Genomic DNA, 18,389 nt, shown 5'->3' on the forward strand with positions numbered 1-18,389 from the left:
ATGTACTTGTAGTTTAATTACTCAAACAATAGGTGCGGTCACACTAGACATCTTCCCCAAGGCTTCCCTGTGCCGGGGAAGACACTTCAAGTTGGGTTTTTCTCTGGGTTTTGATCACATTCATGTTTGCGGCACACAGCCAAAATTCAGGGTCGGATACCGTCAGTTACTAAGAGGAACGGATGTTTTACTGTTATCAGAATGATAGAAATTTGGAAAACTCTGTCATACAAACTAAAAAATCAAATGTGCGTGTGTGTTTTTACATTAAATTCGAAAATGTCTCGCCACGAAGCGATTCAAGTCAGAGATCTAAAAATTTTTCTTAATACAGGGGCTTTCAGGGTATCCAACAAGAATAGAAGAAAAAAAATGATATCGTTATTCTGACGAAAGAGGAAAGCATTTCTTTCGTTTTACCCCCGGAAGCGTCGTTGTGTGAGGTCCGAAAATAAAGGCTGATTGCTGGTTTGATAAGAGTCATTTCCAAGGCAGAGCTGGATGGTCCATTGAAGCACCCTATTTAACAATGAAACCTAGCCCTAAAACAAAATAGCTGCGACGCAATATCGGGGCCTAATTCTCGAGGTTTTAAAGAGGTTACGAGGCTACTGTCCCCAGTGGTGTGGTCTACGTCACCCTCTTCTTAGTCACTGAATTTGTCACATATGCTACAGTAAGCTCAAAAATGGGCTGATAGCAGACAGCAGCCAGTGGCAACGTTGTATGCTGTTGTGAGAGCATACTGTTTGTGTGTAAAGAGGATGTGTACTGTTTCCTCTCACCAGTGCAGTATCACCGTTACCCCCATCCTCAGTAAATACTGTTGAATCAGACAATAGCTTTTTGAACTCATTTTTTGGGGGATAAATCAAACTTAACAAAATTGTATGAAACCAATTGTAATATCTCAATAGACCAATAACAACATCTTGATGTTTTTAAGCGTCTTGATTTTATTTGATCACTTAAAAGAGCTCTTAACATCACTTTTATGAAGGCTATAATTAGGCTCATACATGTAAGCAAACTAGACAGCTGTATAAGAGATAACACGTTTGTGGCATTCTACTCTAACACTGGTTAAGCTATTATGAATATAAATTGTTACGACAACAGAATCTTTTGCGGGGCCCAGTTCGTACCCCATCCATTTAACATTGGACCAGCATACAGTGTAATGTAATATTTACATTGTCCTTATTACTTATGACACACTCTGCACCGTGTAAGGTAATCTCAGACAGTCTTGGATCCTGGATTCCATGTTGTGGATTCCTGATTCCAGATACAGAACTCCTGATTGCAAACATGCAGTGGATTCTGGATTCTAGGTACAGTGTACCATACTGGACTTTGGATGCCTTTGTCAGTAGCCCTTAGATCCAGATAACATTTTTTAGCAAGAATTCCAGATTCCTTGTGATGAATTCCGGATTCCAATTCCCAGGATTCCAGAACCCAACAGCAAAAATTTCCTAGAATCCATAATCCGGATTACCTTAAATAGGATAATACACTGTACATTGCACATTAGTACATCTTGCCTAAAAAAGTATGGTGATAAAAAAATATTAAACAACATCAGTGCTTGTCATTTGATGCTACAATATGCACACGTACAACCCAGATCGTTTTCCCACGTCCCATAATAACTTTATTGATTGCATGTATTAATGCGTGAACAGAGGTGAAACAAAAAGTTTTACCCTTCTTGATGACTACTTTAATACAGTGCATAATTTAGTTGTGAGAATTGATGGACACCAATCTTGCTCTTCTTTCCGCTTCCATCTGCTTCACACGGCTCCACAACTCAGGTGTCAAAGAACTCTGCCCACAGCTCAGTGACATCAGACGTGAAAGCAGCAGTAAAAGATGAAAGTCCTCAGCTGTCATGTTATTCTGGTTCTGCTGCCTGCTCTTAACAAAATCATCCTGAAGAACCCTCTGCATCTCAGGCGACAATGAGTACTCAGCCAACCGTGCCATGCCTAGGAAGGCTCGCATTTGTTGCATGGTATCTGCTGAGATGCTGTTTAGAACTCTTTGTGCATTCTCCGGTGGACTGCATGGTCTTAGGACCAGATGACAATCAGAGGGCAGCAGTGATTTGCCTTCTGAGAGAATCATTACAAGTAGGTTGGTTTTGAACTCTAACTTGTTGTAGCTGAAGTCATACTCCAGTTTCTGCCATGAAATGACATTTTCCAAGGCTTTAACATTCTTCACACCATTTTCGTTTAGTTGCCCAGCTTCCAAAGCAGTCTCATCAACAATCAAGTTTGTCCTTTCTGACATCTGAAGGATGCCGCTGGTTAACCGATTTGCTGTGTAGTTCTTTTTTGGGACAAAGTTCAAACTGTTCATGTTGTTCAAAGTCATGGACAGAAAATGACATTTGGGCACCAACTGTTCCACCAGTTGGTGCATCTCTTGTGGAAATGACTGCAAAGGTGGACACCCACTGACATTCAGTGCAAATTTTCCAACTGTTATTATTTCTGTCCAGTTGTACACAGAGGAAACCAGATGGAGAAGAATATACTCTGCCGCCAACGAATCTCCATACGCAACCTTTGTAAGCAAGGACAACAACTCTTTTCTCATTTCAGCTAGATTGGTGTGTGACACATCACTGATGGCATCAGGGAGACATGGATTAGAGTGCGTCAAACGGTGAAATGTTAAGCAGTGGAGTCTCGGAACAAGCGATGGTGGGGGATGGTGGACAGCTTGTTCTTCAGGGGTGGTCAAATCATCAGGGGTGAGGACTGCTGTATCTTGCACACCCTCCATGTGTTGATCAAATACAGCAAGACCAGGATCAACAGACAGAATGCCAATGAACTCAATCATCTCATTAACCTTGAATGTGCTTTCTTGATCATATAAATGAACTAAGCAAGCTGGACCCTGCTCATTGGGAAGGGGGAAATTCAGATCCATGCTTAGACAGCTGGAGGGAATGTTACTGTTGCCTGATGTGTCGATGGCTTTGGCCCTTTTAGTAGCCTCATCTTTATCGAGAGCATCATCAACTTGCTGGTCTAAAGCAAAAGACAACAAAACAAGGAAACATTAACACTAATGATTTTAAGACAGACCTAATTGGTGCTGTTTGAAATAGTTACAGTCATATTGTAGCGAAAGCTGAATCCCTATGGTTGTCAAAGACAACAAACACAATACAGGGTTTGTACTTTTTCCAGGCTTTTTCCAAAACAATAATTTTTTTTCCAGACTCAAGGCTATCGAAATAATAACATGTGATCAATAGAGAGCTTAAAAAAATGAAGGAACAAAGCTTTTTCCATGATGTACTAAAAACATATAGGTGAGATTAAATAAGATTCGACCATTATGAAAAAAAATTCATTTGTAAAGTACTTATAGAACGTGTTACTTTAAAAACCTCAAGACTTTTTACCTTTTTTTCAAGACTGTCTTTATCTCTATTTTCCAGACTTTTTCCAGGTCTAGAAAACTGCTTGGCAAATTTCAGGGCTTTTTCAAGAATTCAAGACTCTGTATGAACCCTTACAATATTTTAAGTGGGGTTGAATGCAAGTGTATCTTAAATTGAATTACATGGTACATGTAGGTGGTTATTAACCTAACAAAAGAAATGTACAATCAAGGAAAACAGTACATTATTTTTAATTCCTTCATGTACATACTATATAGTACAAGTGTGCTCACAGCAAGACATTGGGAAGGGTATGCGGTTACCGGTAATAACTAGTTTGTGTTTGACCTGCACACAAAAAAGCCATCTTTCGTTGCTCCTTGCTGGTAGAGATGTTTTGCCAGGAGGCAGAAGAAATCCACAGTAAGATTTCCATACAGCCCTATACAATGACCATCAGGCATAGATATTTTGACTCTATTCATACATTCTATTTGCCATTGTGTGAAATGGAACGACATTGCTAAGTGATTTTGTTACCTCTGCTGTGCCCTGTGTCCCTGATGCATATAAATCCCCAAGGACACAAAATAATTGTGCCATGCATCCCGTAGGATGTTCGATCGATTGATCAATATTGTAGAATATCCTGTTTGTGTGCTTTCTGTGGCTGTTCTTGTGGCTGTTGTTAAACGACACTTATGTCTTTTAGTCTTTGTTGTGCTTTACAATCGAAGGAGTATATTATTACTTCTTTACACTGTAACACAGAGTTTTGGGACTCACTGTTTTTTGAACTGCGACTCAATGGTTCTGGACTGGGACACATATTTTTTCACAAGATGAGTCCCAGGACACGCCATAAACTATTTGTAGCAAAATCACTGACTGCTGCATGCATAATGTACTGTATAGGGTTACACTTGTATATGGAAATCTTACCACTTATTAAACAAAGTTAAGGCCCCAAGGTACTGTCCCTTCACCTAGTAATTATCTTACGGACGGAAAGCAAGTATTAATAAAGGAAAATAGATTAAAATTAAATAATTAATTAATGACTAGGGTTTGTTTCAGGGCTAAACCCCCCCTCCCCCTTCCCAACATTACCGCTCAATGAAATACCTTAAACCAATATGCAAAGAGAAATTAGTACTTAAAGAAATAAAATACAAGATCTTAAAGATATTTACCGTTCTGATATGTTGTACCCTGCTCCATTTCCTCCTCAAGTCCCCTCTTTATTCCTGCATTATTCTGCTGCATTACCCGTTGAGACTGCACGCCAAAAGGCACGTTTTCCGCCGCGAACATTTTCTTGGCCCATTCAGTTTCTCCTGGGATTGGAACACAGTAAAAAACCTGCCTCTCTTTGGTGACATTTTGCGGTGACTCCAATCGTAGCTTGAAATTTTCTGGACAGCTGACCATGTCTTGATACATTCCGCACCGCATAATTGACGAATTATTTGATTTGTCCACGGTTTCATAAGTAGCGAGGAAGAATTCGGGATCGAACATATCCTGAACCATGCAGCGGAATCTGACCAAACTCTTAGATTTCAGCAAATGACTTGGAGTGTCATTAAGCGAAGGAACTCGTCGGAGAGCTTCACTGCTTTGCAATCGACTTGAAAAGAACTCGCGAACGCGCTCATGGTCGACTTTGCCTGCCTCTTTGAATATTCCCTCCGCTACAGTTAACGGGTTTGTAAGCCAATCTTCTATGCAAGGCATGATAAATGAATTTTTCGACCCAGAACACGGTTGTAAATTTCTCCAAACACTTCGCGAGCAACCCTCGTGGTCAGTTTTCCCGGGAAAATTACAACTTATTGCGCATGACACAAGGCTTTGTACTGGCCAATTGGTTGCAGGCTCAGATCATCCCCCGCTTGACTCCGCCATCTTGAATTTGGGTTGACGTTTGAAGAGAATTGAACTCTTGAGAAAGAACTATTGCTCACTTGGCCTGAAAATGTTTGCTGATACTATCCTTATCTTATTTATTTCAGTAGCCACTGCTCTTCTTTCTGAAGGTATGTGAAGCTTTTATCCATGAAATTAAAAGGTTGCTAGCTAATTTTTGCTTTAGCATGGAAAGTTTTTCCAGGGCGTTACAAATCAATAATTTCGATACTCCATAAAAATCGATAGTAATCGATAAAATTAATATTCATCAATCGACCAATTTCAAAAATCGTTAAAAATCGATCACACTCATTCTTACACAGGAAAAATAACGGATTCCCGGGGAATTTGGTTGGGAATTCCCTGGTTGGGACTTGTCTCACTTTGCCAAATTTGAGATTTTAATGGGTATTCTTTAGATACCCTAAAATATCCAAAAATGGGAATCCGATATTTTTTCCTGTGCTTGTGATTTTGTTCGATTTCTATCGATTTCGTCGATTGGGCTATTGCATTTACATGTAATATCCGTACCTCCCCCCCTTTTCTTCTTACCCATGAAGATTGGCTAAAATTGCATTCACCCCTGAAGACTTCCATAAAATATGGTTTTACCCCCTGCAGAATTAGGTCATACCCCTGAAGAATTTCTTGAAAATTAAGGCTTCAGCCCCAAAGAATTCCATTTTTTTTTCTCTACCCCTCATTCCATGGTTCCTCAACAGGGAAGGTGGGGGGGGGAGGGGGGGTGCAGATATAAAATGCAAGAGCCTATTCTACGGATTTGAATAAAGAACTATTGAAACGTTTAGAGCTTTGTATTTTGAAGCTCAAACATTACACAGCTGCGGTTTGTGTGGTGATTCAATCATCCCTATAGTTTCTAATTTTTTTTTACCTCTTTCAAGAACCTCTACTAACGATGTAGCACCCAGCTACGTTCATAGGAAAATAGAAGAAAAATAGAACCAAAAGAAATCCCTAATTGTTTGATTCCCCACCTACAGTACTTGTTGTATTTATGCAGCAACTTGAAATCTTAGTGACAGCCCCGGGAATGACGACTTAAACACAGTCTGAAAGTAACAGAATTTTACTGTTAAACAATAATCAGAATCTGACAGAACACGATACCACATGATGCAAATCCTGTGCAATCTTACCTCAATCTAAAGCTTCAGAAAAGTGAAATTACAATCATTTGATTAGAGCCATAAACATCTTGATAAGTGCAAAATATTCACACAATTCTATCCACACTTTCTCGCTTATCCTGGCCTACATTGTATGTTAAGAAATATATTTATCATAAAAAACAGCAACTCTGTTGAACTCAATGCAACAAGTTGGTCATGCAGGCTAAGTAAAAACAGATAAGGACAGGGAGGCTGGGACATGTGACCTGACGTGACAAATCTCATGCTCGCAATCCCTGCATGGCTTACAACTGGAGTTGAGAAAAACGTGCTAAACCTTGTTTAAACTAATAGAGCACACTGACTTTGACAATTTCTGTCTTCTGTCTTTTACAACGGACTTCTGTTTCCAAAACTCTGCAAAACGAGAATGAGCTGAGTACCAGCTGAGACTCGTGCCGTTGATCAGCGTTGATAACCTGTGAACACACCAATGACGTTGAAAACGAACGAAAAAGTTACCAGTAACAGGCAGTTGCAAGGTAGAAAGGTGAACAAGCTACAATGGTAATGACCTGGGACACTCTCTTTTTCAACAATTTATTATTTGTTTTTACATATGTAAACTCATTTTATTAATCGATTCTTAACCAGTTATATCATTTTTATCGATTTATCAATTAGCTTTTCGATGATCGATTTCGATTGGTTTGTAATGCCCTGGTTTTTCACTTCAAAAAAGTATAGTGTAGTGTACTGAACACTAACTTTAATAAAATGACCTAAGGTTTAGCCATGTAAGGTTGTTCAGTTCGTAATTATATTATATTGCTTCCAATATATCCCATACATGTATTTCATTCTCTGGGTGGATTTTGTTCAGGATCACAGGCCTACCATCCGTGTGAGCTGTTTCAGGCAGCGTGATGTACATGACATTAGTGTGCTTCTTCTAGACTGCGAGCAACAGCAAGTTGGCTAACAATAAAACAACCAATAATTATAGCAATGAAAAAAAGACTGACGGATAGCCAATAACATTGCAATTTAATTTAACAATCAGGCCCCAGTTGTTCAAAAGCTAGATAGCACTATCCACTGGATAAAATTAAATATTAGGGAAACCAATGGCATCATCCAGTGGAGAGAGATATATGTGGCTACCCTATCCACCTTTTGAACAACTGGGGCCAGTTTGACTCAAAGATTGTCTATTGCATGAGTTGTCAAACCAAAAATCATTGTCATTTAAGGGACTGTTTCACGGTTCTGCACATGTGTGAGTTGTGACAGGAGCTGGTTGTTTTTAAACCAATCGTCACCACTCTCCGCCGCTGACATGAACATACATGTACAATATATTTTACACTCATATATGAAATAGATAATGGTACCCTGTTTAAAAAAGTTATTGATTTTGTCTTAACATTATACATGTAGCCCTAACTTTCTTTTTTCATTGTTATTACTATTCTTTTGCCAAGGAATCACCTATTTGCTAGTGTACAGAACAGATAAGTACAAAAAGTTAACTGCAGAGGTGGAGAAGGACAGTAAGAGATGTAAGTCACACTTTGTGATATTTTTTTCTTGTTTACATGTAAATTCATACAGGGGTTCACTTGAATTCTGGTTGGTAAGGTTTAGGAAGGCTTAAAAAATACACAGGCAATAAAAAAAGCTCCGAACCCTCATGTTGCCTAGCCTTAGAGTTATGTGCAAAACCAAGATTTCTTTGTTTGTTGTAAGAACAGTAGTTTTCATGATCATACAAATGTATTGTTTGCAAGTAAATTTAGTACTTCCATAACCGTGGGTATCCGAGGATTTTTTTTTGCATGGCAATCAAGTGTAGCATTTTTGGGTTGGCCATAGGCCAACATGTCTTCGGCTGAAGGCGGCTTGAGCGGTACCTCTGGTACTCAGGGTAATAGTGAGTTCTAAAGTGATGAGTGATCACAAAAATTAATTTTTTAAAATTATGGGATTTGTTGGGATATTTTGAAAAAACAAAATCCAAAAGGCCTACTTGCCAAAAATTATCATTCCATGGCAAATTGTCTTGGAGATACTAGTCCCATTTTGCCCTGATGACTCCATACAAATCCTTCTAAATTTGACTTGGTTCCTAATGTTATGAACTGAGTTAAACTTAGAAGGATTTGTATGGAGTCATCAGAACATAACTGAGCTAATACAGCTGTATCTGAAGGACAATTTGCACTTGAATGTTATTTTTTGGAAAGTGGGCCTTTTGGATGTTGTTCTGGCATACAGTAATACTTTGAAAAATCCTATAATTTCACAAATTTAATTTCTTATGACATCACACTTTAAGACTCTATAGAAGTGCTAGTATAGTATTTCTCATACATATGTATATGTATGTACATGTAGGAATCCCATTTTGAAATGAGATAAATGGCAGAGTGCAGGTGGAATACATGTACACTGTACATGTACAGTCGACTCCCAATAACTTGAACCCTCGCTAACTCGAACCTGGCACTCAAAATTTGATTTCCCTTGCATTTCCTTCATACATTTGCAGCAATTTTTCTCTCAAAACAACCATGTATTTTCTCTTTCCTTTTAAGCTTCTTTACTTTTTTTTCAGTCCAACAGGGCTTCAAGTGTCCCTCCACTTCCTATATTTCCTATATTTTAAAACTTTCCCTATATTTTCCTATTAATTTTACTTTGTAAATCTTCTATAATCCCTATAATTCTATCCGAAAATAGAAATATTCAGAAGGTCATGAACTTCTGTTGGTGGAATGTGACCACTTGAGAAAGTGAATTTTTCAGACCATCCAAGACCAAAACTGGTGATGATTATATTATTAGTGCATGTAAATGTACTTTATTTGATGCTGCTGTGAGCAGTGATCTTTATCCAGATATTGTCCAGATTTTAGAAGGAGTATGCGGCAACTTTGTGTGTACTCATTTTTCAAACGGAAGAGGATCGAAACCCACACACTTCAATTGGTTGCTTTTTAAGTACATGTAGCTAGTAGGAAAATAAGAATTTCCAATCACTGTGATGGGCTCTCTCTAATAGTGTACAAGATCAAAGCTCAGTCTGACAGAATAACTGTACCATTCTCACCACAAGACTAATTTTGCTCCTATAATTGCAACTGAACACAAAGCCAACCCTGCAACTTGTAACGTTTATATAGAGAACCGAAACAATTACCATGGTCTTGCCTGATCAGAAAGTGGCATGTATTTGTAACTGAACAGTCGGAAGCTCTGAAGCTATAAAATTCAAAAGTGTTACCAAAGAAGGAATTACATAAAATTGTGCTCCACTCCAAAGACTCGCATTATCTACAAAAAAGTGAAGGGTATCAATCGTTAAGTTTCTTCATAGTTGGTTAGCTGGCATAACCTCGAGTTTAAGCTATAATTCCTTCTTTTAAATGTGAACCTGCTGATTACTCTTCTGGAGAATTCTACATCCTGCAAGCATCTCACCGGAAATCAATATGTTTAAAACAGACCAGTTTCATGTCCTCTTAATGTTAGAGAAACTTCACAGCATCAGCTACCGACCAGGAAGCAAACAGGAGGTTAAAGTTGTGTAGGCCCACTAATTTCACTGCTGCATTGTACATGTTGAAAAAATTCGAACAGTTGCAAACACGATAACAGTATTTTCACTGTACTTCTTCAGGGTCAGTGTGTGTGTATTAATCTAGGTACATTTTTTTGCTGGCTCAAAGTTAGTGACCTTAATCTGTATAAGTGTTCACAATGTTGGACTAAAATTTATTATGTTCCTTACCTTCTGCAGAGGTGCAAAACTGGCAATGGGATTATGCTTTAAAAAATCCTTATATTTTCCCTAGATTATTTTACCATTTTCCCTATATTGACCCTAAATTTTTAAAAATCACCTCTATATTAAGCCCTATATTTTTGCTTGAAGCCACCCTAAGCCCTGGTCCAATTTTCAAATACAATGTTTAGTGCTTTACTGATTAATCAAGGTTTTTGCTTTTATTTTTTAAATATCAATATATATGTTGTGGTTAATTTTTTTCCTCTGGTAATTTTTCTTTTTCTTTTGTTTCAACTTCATTAGCATACATTTCCATACCCACAACTACATTGTCGTTTTCTTCATCAGTGTTAGTGAACAGTGTTCTTTTTATGTTACTTTTCTTAGTGGAGAAAAGAAAAGAAACTATATCAGACCTTCCAAGACAAGGTGGACAGAAAAAGAAAATGGGTAAGCACTATTACAATACAAGTATTTTAAATATATTATATTATGTGATAAACTTTTTCTGAAGCTGTCACACATGTACCATGCATCATGGGGGGGGGGGGGGGGGCAGTGGAGTGGTTGCCGCTAGACTTTTATATAAGTGATGTTTATACTGAGTTGTGTGGATATAGAATTTAAATGTGTACAACTTGGAGTGTACACTGTACTCACCTCTACCCCTCTGTGGGAAGAGGGAGGGTGGGGGGTGGACCAGAGCAGGTTGGAAATTGCCGTACAAACCAGTCTTGTACAGAAACCTGTAACCCCCAATAAGATTTTGTTGTGTGTATATCATCTTAGTCATGAGTCAGATGTGTGTTCAAACCAGTAACTTTGTTACAAAATTTAACACCATGTTCATTCGCCTATAAGCCGAGTGATTTTTACACGGATGAAAGCTAATGTTTAGTGAAATTTGAGCCCAAGAGGGAGTTTCTGCTTATAGCCAAGAGTTTTTGTAAAAATCTTTTTTAGTACATTAAACTTCTACTAAAATGGGTATGTATTCACTTAAAAGCCGAGCAAATAGCAGTAAAATATCAAATCGATGCCATTAGGAGAGTTGATCAAACTGTTAAAATGCTTTGAAATGCCGTTCATCAGCCGTTATTTTTTGCCTGTTTAACAGAAAAGTGTTAGTGTACATTTTCCTGGGGAAGGTCACGTTTTTAGGTTTTACTGTAGCTAAAAGTCTTGTAACAAATGGGTCTCGGCTTATAGCAGCATGTTTGCGATTTATTTTTCATTCTTGGTTATGCTGATTCTACACATTTTCATCTGTAAAGTTTAGGGTCTCAGCATATAGCCAAGATCAGCTTATAGCCAAATAAATACAGTAGTTATGGTGACTCCTCGGACACATCTTGAGAAAAATCATGAGTACCAGTCCAGATCCGTTGAGTCCTAGTTCAAAATTATGAGTCTCTGGGTCATTATGTAATCACACAGTTAATCTGAAGACAGACTCCAAAACTCTGTATACTCCTTCTATTGTCAACACAACAAGACTAAAAGAAATATGTGTTGTTAAACAACAGCCAGAAGAACAGCCACAGAAATCACTCAAACAGGATATTCACACCAAAAATATTTTCATATCAGCCACAAATTATATGCTTCTCTGGGGATTTTTATGCATCAGGAAAGCAGGATGCAGGATGCAGAGGTAACAAAATCACTGCCAATCAAATGTCTGATTTACGTGTTTTGTTGTTTTTATTTTCTGTTTGTTAGAAAGAGTTGAAGAAAAGCTGAAAAACCACAACAGAGATCTCTCAATGGTAAATATTGAGCATAAGATCCTGCAGCAACAGTCTTTTACTCTGTAGTGTGTCAGTAGAATCTGCCACACATGGAAAATGATGTGATTGCCTTTAATATTCCAGTTGTGCATGAAAATGCTTTTGAATCAAACTGTACTATTTTGAGGTGACATTAGTGGGGAATGTAACTATTGCTTTGTTACATTGAAAATTTTAAAAAAGTAAAAAAATAATAATAATAAAATGTCAATGTTATGTTGTTGTTGTTGTTGTTGTTATTATAATTATTATTTTCATTTTACAGTTTATTTAGGTGTATTTTCATACACGTAACTTGAAATAATACTAATGCCTGAACATACCTTATTTCCTGCTTAGGTTAAAATGAAGTCCATATTTGCTATTGGCTTTACTTTTACTGCCCTTATTGGCATGTTTAACTCCATGTAAGTGCCTACACTGAAGTGTAGTTTCCCATTATTTATGTCAAACCTGATAATGCAAGACTTCGTGTTTTTTGAACGACTTCAAAACCTGTGATGAGTGAGTTGATCTATATCAACTCATTTTTGCACTGATATTTAGATTTGGGGTTATTTTGGTGTAAAAAATTGGAAGTAAAGTTTAGCTGTGTCTTTATCACATATAAAGACACTCGTTAAACTTTAATTTTTTTTCTTTTTTGAATTATTAATGAGTTTTTGAAAGTTATTCGCAGTTAGTTAACCCTTTAAGCCCTGAGAGTAATCAAAAGAGAAACGAGATCACACAAGATGAATTTGATTGATATTTTGATAACCTCTCCCTAATACAGTAGTTCCAAAGGAGATGTATACATGTAGGGGCTGTAAATGACAATTTCAGTTCTGACATTAGGGTTTAAAGGGTCAATGTCATTTGTATCTTTTATGATGCAATATACAGACCTGTACATGTAAATGTTACATCTAAATTTGCTATAAATTCTTTTTTATTTCACAATTTGTTTTAACATACCGGTATATCAAATGGAAATTCTTTCTGCTGGAGTAATTTAACGGGTTCATAATGTTTCTCTATACAGTTTTGATGGCAGAGTAGTGGCAAAGCTACCGTTTGTTCCTCACTCATGGCTTCAAGGATTATCTCACCGGAATTTGATGGGTACAGATTTCACTGACTGCTCCTTTATTTTCCTCTACATTCTCTGTACCATGTCTGTTAGACAGGTATGTGAACTGTGTTTTTTATCTAAAGCATCACTTCATATGATCAAATAAAAATACGGGGCTGTCACTAAGGGCCAGGGGGCCAAGGATTTACCCCGGCTACTTTCAAGTGCAAATTCAAGTTCAAATTCAGTGTATTCACACATATTCAAAAAATTTACACCTAATTATACATGTACAATAATAATAGGATCTCAAGAAAGGGAAATCAGAGCTAGTATACAATATAAAATATTACATTGGAAAAGTGTGTAGTGGCCAAAGGGGAACAGCTTTCGAGTTGGCTACTACTATAGTGCAGTTACTAATAGCAGGGGTTTCATTTGCAAAACTAATTAGTTAGACATTGGCGGCGTCCACCGCCTATTGCATGTTCACATAAACCAAAGAGGAAACAAAAGAAAAAGAACCAAAGGAACTTGCTAGCCATTCAATACACTGCCTGCTACGTAATTGGATAATTATACCCAGCAACTTGAAATCTTAGTGACAACCCTGACAATATCACTTAATTCTGTCCAAATTGTAGATACTGTATTTATGTGAATAAGTGCCCAACCTCGAATTAGTGCCCATCCCAAATAAGCGCCCATCCTAAAGGCAGAAAAAGTTAATAAGCGCCCAGCCTCGAATAAGCGCCCACCCCCTCCCAATCAAACTCAAATAAGCAGTCACCCCCATCCCACCCACTTGAGTGAATAAATATTGATAAGAGACTTGTCCGAGGACGGAGATTTCGTCAGAGTATTTTACAGAAATCTTGCCTTGTTCCTTCTTCGCGTTTTGTTATTAGCATTTATTGCTTTGTTGCAAAATAAACATACTTCACTTGCTGAAAAATGGTGAAAATTTAATAAGCGCCCAACCTCCAATAAGCGCCCACTCTCAAGGTCCAAAAAGTTAATAAGCGCCCAGGGCGGTTAATCGAATAAATACGGTACATGTAATAGCCGGTAATAGCCTTGTTTTCATTATAATACCAACATCAACATTATAGGTAGCCTTCCCCATCATGATGGATGAGCCCGACGATCATAGAAGATCTATTCCCACAGCAAAATTAAGGAAAATAGGTCTCAAAATGGTTGCTTAACTATCGCAATCAAAATTATTCTTGAGGTGCACGTAATATCTCAAAGCTTACAGAGTAATACCTAAACACCCAAACTGGAAAAGAGGCAAAATTAATAATAAAGATAACATAGCATAAATAGTATTTCATGCACTTTATACAGTGTACATGTTCATCTCGCATGAACTTTAATAAGGAAGACGAAAAACACCAAGTAATGAAAACTCTATGTTCCAGGACAGCAGGCGAAATTGGCGACTTTTGCAGCAAATTATTTTAATCACCTGCACTAAACTGTACATATACTGTATAGAGAGAACCTGTATAGCTGGTTTCCAGCAATGTGATAAGGCAGCCATGCTGCTGGCAGGGTTGAAAATAACGGCCGGTCAATGGACAATGTCTGGCCAAGATGACCAGTTTTGACTGGACAAACTTTCGGTTTCCTGGTTGTTTTGACCAAACACGTAAATACTCGTAACCGACCTGAAATAAAAACAATACAGTCATTTTCACACCATTACGTTTCAAGAGGACGAGCATCTTTTGTCACTATATTTTTTTGCTTGGTAGGCTAATACGTTCAAGTTTAATCTGTACACACTGTAAGTTAAACAGTTTGACTGGTCAGAGAAGAACCTTGATCGAGCGCAATTTCTTTGGCCGGTCAACACGACCGACAACAGTCCCAGTTCTTGCACACCGAAATGTCTGCTCCGAAAAAGCTGTAAACCAGTTATTAGGGGAACCTGTATCCATTGGACAGTTGGAAAAGTCCTGGAATTTATTTCCCTTAATGGTCAACCAACATGATGGTCTTACTTGTAAATGCTCTTTTTACTATTATTTTTTTCTTTTGGCACAGAAGAGGTAGAAAATACATTATACTTCTTCACGTCACTGTCTTTTTTTTCTAGATCTGTGTTTAAATTCTTAAACCTGTCAACTTGTAAAGTTAAGGCTAACTCACAGTGGTCATTCCTTGTGTGACACAGATCAGTGTAAATCACTGACCCTCTGGTAACATGTCGTCGTCAAAACTTACATGCAATACGTGCATGTAGCAAAATGTCATGTTTTATCACTGCTAGTATTTATCCTGAAATAAATATTTAGTTATTAGAAGTTAAATGTATTTCAAAAGAGAGACGGATAACAAAGTGTTGTCTTATGTTTTTGTTCCACAGAATATTCAGAAGATGTTAGGTTTTGCACCTTCCAGAGCAGCAAGCAAGGTTGGCGGTCTTCTTGCTCCACCTCAAGGAGCTAAATAAACTGGAAAGGAAAGATATCGTGCTGTCATTACCAGCAGCCAGCTGCTCATAATATGCTGTTAGAGCGGTTTTCATTTGAGTGTCGAAAAGTAATTGGTTTTGCCCTTTCTACACGATGCGATTGGCTTAAAAGATTCGCGCCACCTTTTCATCCAATCAGAAGTAAGACCAAAGCCAATTGTGACGCGCTCGCATGCATTTTCCCGCGCTTTGCGTCAGCCACATGTAATTACTTCGAGTTTTGATTGGTTCAATGTATTGTCTGTGTCCTATGTGATTGGCCAGAGTAATTACTTTGGTTTTGGTTTTACGACACTCAAACGAAAACCACTCTATTGACTTGTTCTTTAAAATTCAGTTGACTGCTGTACGATTTCAAGAGAGGATAAAGCTGATGACGATTTACAGTGGCATTCCGTCAGTGACATATCTTTAGGCTTTGCTTCTGGAAATCAATAGTAAGAGTTAACCCTTTCACTTCTAAGGGAGTTCGCCACAAGAGGGACAAACTTTCTCCTGTAGAGTTCTCTTATGAATATGCATGCAAAAGAAATGTCCAGCTACTATGTTCCATCATCATTTACCTTAGCTATTTTCACACTATACCGGATACGTACAGCTCTTGCGCCGACACGAAAACCATACATAAGAAATGTGATTGCTGTGCGGTTTCTATAACTGACCGAAGATTCTGTCCACACTCTTAGTTCAGTTGGGGCAGTGTGAATTGTATGAACAGGTACCGCTCGGACCGAAGCGGAAGTGAATAAATACGATCCACTGAGACGGAAATAAATATCCAGCAGTGGCATTTAGTTCACCATACCCTCTCGGCCAACCGCCCCCGGCCGGCCGGCCGGCTGGCACCATGTTCGATGTGTGTGAAGGTTGCTATACGGTATAGTGCCAGGGACATGTAGCCTTAACACAGACCTGTTTTTTCTCCTTACATGTGTCATCATACTAAGTATTTTGTGTATTAGTTATAAGATATAATATTAGCATGAAAAGAACATTCTCTAAAAATTAGAACCAGACAATAAACTCTTGATACGAAATTAATAGTTAACTTCATTCTCTTTGATAATTTTGATTAGGGAGTTTTAGCAACGACCTAGTGACGGCAACAGGAACGGTAAAAGTGCAAAAGATTTATTTATTTTACAACTTTGCATGTGCATCAATTTTTTTTTGTACCTGTTTTCGCTGTCACAGCGCGACTACAACTACCCTGGTTACCAGAGGTCTTTCTCGCGTGCGGCGGGAATTTTCGGTGTTGGCCGAAGGTCGAAGCCACGAGCAGCGAAGCCGCGAGAAAAAACTTTTCGCGCGGGTCACTGTATAGGCTTGACAGAAACCGGAAACCGTGCTAGAAAAGTGTCTGGCACCCAGGGTAGACTACAACGTGAAAGTGCCTAATTTCTCTTTTTATGGAAGACGCAAACAAGTGACGACGCATTTCTTTCTAAGGAAACAACTCTAGCTAGCGGTTGTACGTTTGTCTCAAGGTTCGTCTCTGAGTTGAATGATGTATTTTGTTTCTTCCCAAACATACCCCTCGTGCTGAAACGTAGCCTGTAAACAGACGCTGTTTTATTTTTCTTTTCGTTCTTTTCAAAAAGATCGGCGAGCTCACGAGCGAAGCGAGCGCGTGTGAACGAGCGCGGAGCGCGAGAAAGAAAAATAAAGACTACACCCTTGCGCTGGAGGTCAATAAATCCCCTGCAGGTTATGGAGAAAATAGAGAGTCTGTGAACAAGCTGGCGGAAACGGTTCTTGTAGTTGTTATGTAGACAGTGTGATCAACGTAGTGTAGCGCTGCCTCTGTGAGATTAAAACACGAAAGCCCGGGGTCTTCTTCTTCCCTGTCGCCGCCGTATCGGAAACCGAGAAGATCCTGAGCGCCGGTTGGAGTAAATTCGAGGACGCGCGCGCGCGCTCACGAGGGAAGAATTATTGCAATGTAAACAAAACCTTGCTCATAAACATGCAACTGAAAAAAAACATTGACGTAGTGGGAGAAAGGCCTGCTACAAAGTATATCCAAATTAGCTGAAAAATTACACCGCCTTAAATTACTCCTCATATTTTCTGAAACTTGCCAAAAGGATAATGATGCGAACTATTTGATTTTCCAACCTAAATATCCGGTTTTCCCACGTAAATGGAAAGAACCGTACATTTTCTCTCCCCTACGCGTGTTCCCCTTGCGTGCTTCGCGCGCCCTATAACAAGTTAAACTGAAAAAAACAACAGCAAACGAACAACAAAACTGATCAAAGTGTATTTGCTTGATATTTCGGTTTGAAAGCAAACGTTTTAGGGGGCTTGGTGGAGGGCTTAGCACCAGAATATATACAAAAAAGGAGTGGAAAAGTTAATATTTTACTAAATAATACGAGTCTCGAAATTGTTTGCCCAAGTCCGGACTACTTTCCAACCAAAAGTTAACCTTTTATCCGGTGGACTCCGGCCCGGGATCGGTCGAACATCCATGATGTTCTCTGGAAGGTTGGTCCACTATCCTTACATCATAGCTGGAGCTATATTTGTCTGTCATCATTTCCAAAGCATTTCTGTCCTATACTCATGTATACTGTTTGCATGGTTAACTCGAGAAAGAAACTCATATCATTGGATGTTGTCTGGTGTCGGCGAGCTATAAATAGGAAAAATGTCGACCACCCACGCAAACGAAGTAAACAGTGACCAAAATTTGCGTATATTTTAGGAAGAATTTATATGTAAACTCAGTTAAAAGTGTAGACAATATTAGTTAATGTAGTTCTCAGCAAAGAGATACCGTACACCCAGATCTTTTTAAGTAGGCCATTAAAT

General features: G+C 38.4%; 2 protein-coding genes across 3 annotated transcripts; one reads left to right on the top strand and one right to left on the bottom strand.

Moving 5' to 3' along the window:
* Positions 1–965: 965 nt before the first annotated feature.
* Positions 966–5,217, bottom strand: LOC140938670 (mini-chromosome maintenance complex-binding protein-like). Its single transcript, XM_073388165.1, has 2 exons — positions 4,603–5,217; positions 966–3,050 (listed from the first exon to the last, which is right to left on the bottom strand). Exons 1-2 carry the CDS (start codon positions 5,144–5,146, stop codon positions 1,744–1,746), a joined length of 1,851 nt encoding a protein of 616 aa, XP_073244266.1. The 5' UTR covers positions 5,147–5,217; the 3' UTR covers positions 966–1,743.
* An 80-nt stretch (positions 5,218–5,297) lies between these two features.
* LOC140938671 (calcium load-activated calcium channel-like) lies at positions 5,298–16,613 on the top strand. Of its 2 annotated transcripts, none has more exons than XM_073388166.1 (8): positions 5,298–5,448; positions 7,941–8,018; positions 10,634–10,696; positions 11,969–12,015; positions 12,376–12,443; positions 13,061–13,205; positions 15,465–15,611; positions 15,885–16,613. In XM_073388166.1, exons 1-7 carry the CDS (start codon positions 5,388–5,390, stop codon positions 15,549–15,551), a joined length of 549 nt encoding a protein of 182 aa, XP_073244267.1. In that variant the 5' UTR covers positions 5,298–5,387; the 3' UTR covers positions 15,552–15,611; positions 15,885–16,613. The 2 variants fall into 2 exon arrangements, with proteins under 2 accessions (XP_073244267.1, XP_073244269.1); XM_073388168.1 differs by lacking the exon at positions 5,298–5,448 and adding an exon at positions 6,928–6,998.
* Positions 16,614–18,389: the final 1,776 nt, after the last annotated feature.

Source organism: Porites lutea, chromosome 5 (genome assembly GCF_958299795.1).
Source record: "Porites lutea chromosome 5, jaPorLute2.1, whole genome shotgun sequence".
Taxonomy (NCBI): Eukaryota; Metazoa; Cnidaria; class Anthozoa; order Scleractinia; family Poritidae; genus Porites; species Porites lutea.

Excerpts from the sequence above, each read along its gene's own strand:
- LOC140938671 (XM_073388166.1), top strand. The coding sequence starts at position 5,388 with ATGTTTGCTGATACTATCCTTATCTTATTTATTTCAGTAGCCACTGCT. Across the intron at positions 5,449-7,940 it reads CACTGCTCTTCTTTCTGAAG|GAATCACCTATTTGCTAGTG; the intron begins GTATGTGAAGCT and ends TCTTTTGCCAAG. Across the intron at positions 12,444-13,060 it reads ATTGGCATGTTTAACTCCAT|TTTTGATGGCAGAGTAGTGG; the intron begins GTAAGTGCCTAC and ends TTCTCTATACAG.
- LOC140938670 (XM_073388165.1), bottom strand. The coding sequence starts at position 5,146 with ATGCCTTGCATAGAAGATTGGCTTACAAACCCGTTAACTGTAGCGGAG. Across the intron at positions 3,051-4,602 it reads GGGTACAACATATCAGAACG|ACCAGCAAGTTGATGATGCT; the intron begins GTAAATATCTTT and ends CTTTTGCTTTAG.